Source organism: Littorina saxatilis, unplaced genomic scaffold, assembly GCF_037325665.1.
Source record: "Littorina saxatilis isolate snail1 unplaced genomic scaffold, US_GU_Lsax_2.0 scaffold_841, whole genome shotgun sequence".
NCBI classification, from domain to species: Eukaryota; Metazoa; Mollusca; class Gastropoda; order Littorinimorpha; family Littorinidae; genus Littorina; species Littorina saxatilis.
The window spans coordinates 15,547-22,500 of NW_027126896.1; the positions used below are offsets into that span (position 1 = coordinate 15,547).

Here is a 6,954-nt window from a genome sequence, read left to right on the forward strand (position 1 = left end):
CTGTGTTACATCTTCGTTCTGATTTTAGATCTGTACGCTTTTATGTCAGTTCTGTTTTATTGTCAGACTTTTTATGTGTAACTATGTGTCTATTACTTATCTTATGTATTTTTCATCTTTTAAACAAAAATAATTCTAGATTATCTTATTTGACTATAAGTGGTCGTTGTCTATGAATGTTTTGTTCAATGCTATTGCTTGTAATGTTATTTCTTACGAGGAAACTTTTTATATGTAAAATGTTGAATTTTAATGTCTAATGTAAAGCGCCATGAGACTGCCATTTGGCGATGAACAGCGCTATAAAAGAATGTTGTTTTAGTATTTATTTTTTAATCATTTGGGATTGAAGATAAATCTCTCACATGGGTCATTGGACTGTCTCTCAAACTACAATCAACCCAACAATATCTATAGTTTTGAATGTCAAACGTGACTTGACAACAACTCCGACTCCCTTCTTCTTCTCCGTAACTTATCTGTAATGTTAGTAGGAAAGTAAAGCTGCTAGGCATTTATTTGTATTTGATGTTTTGCTTTGTCCAGTGTTGTTCCCAAGTTGGAAAGAAAACCCACGAATAGCCTCTGAAAGATGTTAGTTTGTTTTTATTGTTTTGCCAGCATTTGATATTGTGGCAGAGGAGAAACATTTGAAAAAGTTGAACTTAAAATATATTGGTTAAAGGTTTGAGACTGCCATGGCATGCAGAGCTTCATCTGTTCAGCTATTGTTGAGTTTAGTCTTTAAAATATTTCGCAGGTTGATTCAAACTAGACGCACTGATATAAATTGAGACATCCGACATACTCGGCAAGGGAGATAAACTGGGCACCTTTGGGTTTTGTTTGGGTCTGCAGTTTTGAGTGGTTTCGACATCGTGTGTCAGTAAAAGTTCATAAAGATACAGAAAAGCTGTCAGTCGATAGGCTGAAGGGTACACGTGTGGAGAAGAATTGTTCTTAATGCATTTTGAATTCATTGAGAGGTCGTTTTTTTTTTACTTCGTCAGGCAATGCGAAGAACATAGTTACTCGTCGTTGTGGCGATGAAGTCGGCAGTACGTCGATTTGTGAGCCAGTTTGAAAAAGCAGAATTTATAAAGCAAAGGATGAAAAACGTTAATTTAATGAAGACATGTACATGGATTTGCAAAATAGTGTAATTTGTTATTTAAGGAGCGCTTGTTGGAATCCACAAGTGTAAAAATAATGGGATATGTGTGGACAATATTGTCCGCGTAATGTTTTGCAAGTTTTGTGCGGTTGTTGTTCTTTTTCTGTAATTCCGCGTGTTTGTATACCTTGTCAGGCAGTTGCTTAGAAAAGAAAGTTACGGAGAATGTTCGAAAAAAAGATAGAATAGGATTAGGAGGCACTAGAATTTAGAGGATAGGCACTAGGAATTAGAATAGCAATTAGAATAGGGAGAGAGAAGCCTTTGCATTTTCGGAACGAATATTGTAGAGTAAACATAGCAGTGGTAAACTAATGTTGGATTGGATTGGATTGGATAAGATTTACAGTCCAGTGAGGTTGTGATTCTTATTTAACTGTGAGCCAGAATAGTGAAGATGTGATAAATTCAAAACATAATTCCCTGCATGATACTGGCTTGGTTTTTCCAAATCCCAAGTAGGGGTTCAAAAGATTTTTAGTTAGGTTGTAAAATTTTATTTAGCCAGAACAAAATCCCAACCGGACTGTTAGAGATCTGGTGATACTTAATTGAACGGTCTTTAAACTAGTTAGGAAGGAAAGTAAATGTGCAGGTGACCTGCGTTACCGAGAAAGTGCCTTCGGGTTTCTACGGTACACATACATAGGGGAATACAAGTTTTGATTTTAAGGTCAAATTGGAAGAGAATAGGTTGTGCGTCATCTGGTTCTTTACAAATAAAATTGTCAGATATAGTCATTAAACCAACTCTAAAATTCCCAGTTAGGCCAAAAACAAAAATTGTCTGTTTCTGGTAACATGGTAAAAAAATAGGGTCGGTAGGTAGGGATTTTTTTTTTTTTAAATTTTTTTTTTACCCCAAATGTAGACCAATAAAACTAACTTTAAAAATCGCGCAAAGAGACTGGATTCACTATACATAGAGACAAGACACTCAACACATTTACAAATCGTCAGCGGACTTTCGTTTTCACACGTTTTTGTTGTTCATTTTCTCACCCTGTCCTTTACCACCAAAAAAAATAAATAAATTTTTGAGATTGGAAAAAAAAGTTTAGGGTCGGCGCCGAAATTTAGGGTCGGTCGGGTGACCAGAAACAGACAATTTTTTTTTGGCCTCAGCAAAGAACTGTTCTTCCACTTTGTGTCCCAAATAACAATAATTAAATAGATTGTGTTTGAAAGCTTTTCTGTTTGGTAGAGATAAAATATCCTGTATGGGATCAAGCCAGTTAGCTATATATAGATATGCAAAGCCTCACTTAGAATTGGTTTCAAGGGGATGCTAGCTAGAATACAAAAAGTAGTAAGCTTGCATGATCAGCCCTTGTTTTTGATTGTCGTTTCAATGCGCCCCGGGATTTTGTAATATGAACTATTTTTATGACATGTTTCCTTTGTGTGCCATTTTTAAGTTTGTTAACTTTTTCCATTGCTGTTTATTAAAAGTTTCATAGAAAAAGAAGTGTGGACTCCATTATTCCATCTGAATGATTCTTGTGTCAGTGAATTAAGTCACCTTTGTACCCTCGGGATTTGTAAAGCCGGCAATTTAGCTAAAGAAGGATAGAATAGGCAGCAGATATCAGGTTTAAGTGCATGCACTTCGGTAAGGGAAAAACACAACGCGAAAGACACGAGACATATTGAATTGCCATATATCATGAAGGCCGCATGACCCATTTACATTCAGTTATATTTGGCAACTGGGTACACATATATCTACAATGCTAAACAGAAGAGAAAAAAACACCTTTTACAGTTTTCCACCTGCAAGAGATGAAAAAAGTCATTCAGAATAGGAAAATTGTTACAATATGATGACAGTCTTCGCCGATCGTGGTCTTTGGTATCAAATGCGATCGCTGTCCTGTTTCACTCCTTCTTTTTCATCAAGCAAAATGGTTCACACCATCTGCATGTATGTAGTTCGAATCAGTTTATGAAAGTTACCCTAAACGACGATCGCACACACACACACACACACACACACACACACACACACACACACACACACACACACACACACACACACACACACACACACACAGAGACACACACACACACATACATACGTACACACACACACACACGCACACACACACACACACACATACGTACACACACACACACACACACACACACACACACACACACACACACTCACACACACGCACACAGTCACACACACACACTCACAGTCATCTGTCATCTGATTTTGAATCACCGGTGTGATGGACTATTTGCCCAAATAATATTAGATTGAACTCTGGAGAATGTTTTAGCATAACCGAGAAATTATGTTTGTGCAAGCAGTTTAACAAATCCCAGTTCTTCTATTCAATTTCAGTTACCCCCACTACACATATGTGCACCCACCTAAATAGGAACAAACGAATTACTTAATTCGTTAGCAACTATCACGTGTTTGACTCCTTTATACATAATGAGTCTGATACCAAAGGAAAGTGCAGAGGCTTAGGAACACAACTGTGCCAAAATCAAGATATTGATCAAGGAACAAAGACGCACGAAGCAATTGAAAACTGAGACTTTCGTACGTATTAGTTGACTTAACCTCCACCTTAAGCAATTCGAAAGCAATGACTATTTGTTTTGGGTTGCAATGCTCACTACAAACTGCATCGGCATAATCGTGCTTAGAAGGCATACGTTCAGATTAAGAGTATTTCTTGACCACTCCAGTCGCGAGATGTAAATGATATTTAAAAAAAATGTATGGATTTGTGTTCAAATTCTGTAAAAGCTCATTTCGCACACTAGAAATCGAAATCAAGCAAATATAGGGGTATCTGCCAGTTGTCACTTGGTATGCCTTGCAGACTTCTACGCGTCGCTTCCCCGTAGAGTACAATCACTGATAAGAAACAAAAGACACATCATTAATTACCCCAAGAACTTCCTCAGGCTGAGGCAAATAAAATATTTGCTATTGATTGTTGGGGGGTCAAAATGTACCACTCAAAATACACGTCTTCTGATATGCAATACGTATGGCACCTCACTGGGCAGAGAGAATGAGAGAATGGTTTATTTCCTTATATGCTATTGGCCCCTGAAAAGGGGGTAATGTACACAGTGACAAATTTTCTTAAAAGTTACAGCTAGGAAAAACATATGAAATCAGACGTAAATCTAAATCTAATTTCACAAAACAGTTTTCAGAAAGTTGGAAAGGAATCATTCATGAGAATATGAAACATTTTACAAATACCATGATAGTGAAACGATACATCCATAGCAATCACATTTTCAGTAAAATGTTCTCTAATTCGCAGTGCATATAACGGGTATGCTCCAAGTTTATGACAGAGGGTTTCATATCTGCATTTTAACAAACCGATATAATCTTCGTGACTACAGACAACAACATTCAAATATTTTTGTCTCAGGTTCTGGTAAAGCGGACAAGTACAAACAAAATGCTCTTCATTCTCAATAACATCCTTCTTGCAATAACAACAAATTTGTGACGAGTCTTTACGAAACATACTTTTGAACAACGATCCGTTCAGTGGTGACTATTTCACTATTTGAGAGAGAGAGAGAGAGAGAGAGAGAGAGAGAGAGAGAGAGAGAGAGAGAGAGAGAAAGAGAGAGAGAGAGAGAGAGACAGACAGACAGACAGACAGACAGACAGACAGACAGATAGAGAGAGACACAGGGAGAGACAGAGAAAGAGAGAGAGAGATAAACACAAACAGACAGACATACAGACAAATAGAGAGACAGACAAATAGATAGACAGACAGACAAATAGACAGACAGATAGACAGACAAATAGACAGACAGACAGACAGACAAATAGACAGACAGACAGACAGACAGACAGACAGACAGAGACGGTGAAATCAAATAGCAACAGTGTATGTACGGCCAAAATCTTGCATTCAAATTCCTAGCGTGGCTATTGTGCGAGTGACAGCTATCTGTATTCACACAAAGGACAACTGAAAAGTTGATCCAAACAGGAATGTTCCCAGGGGCTACCGCATGACAAGACTGAAATGCAATAGACGCAGTTTGTCAAAGTAACATTTAGGCAGGGCACTGGTGGCCTTTTGTGCCAATATACAACAAAAATAAAAGCAGCAACAAACAAACAAACAAACAAACAAACAAACACAAAAAAGCATAACCAGCGAACCAACCCACTAAACAAGAAGAACCCAACTGCATCCAAAAAAAATCTTGAAAATTGTGAACATAGAATTAAGAGCAAGAACCTGACTTCAACAACGTTTCAAATACTTAAACGTAAAGTTTTTGGTATACACTTATAGCAAACCAGGATCATCCTATGTAAGCTTGAGTTAACTAGGTACACACACGTGTGCAAAGTTCAGTTTTAGTTATTTCAAATTTGCCTAGACGGACGTAATATCCATAAATATCCATAGTACCCATACAATGGATAAATATACAAACAACCGTCGACGGAAACAAAAACGATCGATGCAAGTCTTTTAAGATGTGTAAATTTCTGACATCTAGTCCAGTTGCTTAGAATGAAATGAGACCAATTTCATTCTAATTTTAAACACTACTGGTCTACCCCTTTTACTGCGCGAAAAGTACAGACGAGATTATTTTTAACTGAAGTAGGAACGTTAATCAGTCTGAGAAATCCGATTTTGCTTTATGCTCGTCTATATATAGCACATACAATTGTTGCTCCACAATGTTTTGTATACTTGTTACTCCATTAGTCTGCCATACACGATCTCGGGTTTCTCGCAAAAGTGTTCATGTCATAGGCGGATAAAAGCAAGCACTAGAGTTGAAGGGCACGTCTAATCAAGTAGAGTCTCATACTTGGCGAGCAGCCAGAACGGGCCCACCAGCTTGGGGTATATAACTGCGCGTGTGCAGCTCTCGCAAATCTCCTGCATAGTTCAGACGCAGAGTCCTCTGCGCTCCCCTGTTGCCTGTTGGACAACTCGGAGGAATGAATTGGTTCACAACTTAAGGAGAATTAATGTGACGTGTTCTCGGTCTTTAGGACGTTACAGCCGCAATGTGGGTCTCAATTACTCAAATAAGTTTGTTTCTTTCATCCTTCTCAAGACGCCTTACAACACATGTGCTTTTCTTACAAACATAACCTAAAACTACAAGTAGAACTGCTATGACAAAACTCATTGGAAGTGTGGCTAATGATTAGATTCAAGGGATTACAACTGTACTAACACAGACTCCGCCAACAAATACGTAGGTGCGTACGAATGTAGTTTTCCTATTATTTTTTTAATTTATTTATTTTTTTAAATTTGCCAAGCACATCATTGTGGGGCTTTCAATAAAAAAAATTCAAGCATCCGTCCACAACGTATCATCATTCATCCTTCAACATTTACACAATACCGAAATATCTCAACGCTAATTCATATCCTAACATCACATTTATATCAATAGGCCTACCATATCAATACTTACTGATACACATTTTTGAAATTAGCAAAATATGATTAATATTTTTGTTTATGGGGGTTTGCACAGCTGGAGAATAACCAAACAATACATCTTCTCCCGTATTAACAAATATACATCTTCTAACTTTTTCCCCAAACAATTTCATTTTGCTACATTTCCAAAAGAAGTGTTCAATATAATCCATTTCATCACAAAGACTACATAAACTATTTTCTTTTAACTTCATTTTATGCAATAAAATATTTGTGGGACAAATATTATGTAAGATTTTCCATTGGAGTAACTTTAATCTTTCTTCGCTTGTACATGCACTTGCCAGGACC

At 37.2% G+C, this 6,954-nt stretch overlaps 1 protein-coding gene and 1 long non-coding RNA gene across 2 annotated transcripts in view; one reads left to right on the forward strand and one right to left on the reverse strand.

Moving 5' to 3' along the window:
* The first annotated feature begins 209 nt into the window (after positions 1-209).
* Positions 210-2,642, forward strand: LOC138955391 (uncharacterized). The gene is made up of 2 exons (XR_011452220.1): positions 210-1,490; positions 1,533-2,642. It is a non-coding gene; the product is annotated as an uncharacterized lncRNA (long non-coding RNA).
* Positions 2,643-5,088: 2,446 nt separating this feature from the next.
* LOC138955393 (uncharacterized) overlaps positions 5,089-6,954 on the reverse strand; it is a 6,942-nt gene continuing 5,076 nt past the window's right edge. Inside the window, exons 3-4 of the mRNA XM_070327005.1 lie at positions 6,014-6,126; positions 5,089-5,127 (exon numbers count right to left, since the gene is read on the reverse strand). Coding sequence (XP_070183106.1) covers positions 5,089-5,127; positions 6,014-6,126 — 152 coding nt within the window. The remainder of the gene's footprint in view (positions 5,128-6,013; positions 6,127-6,954) is intronic.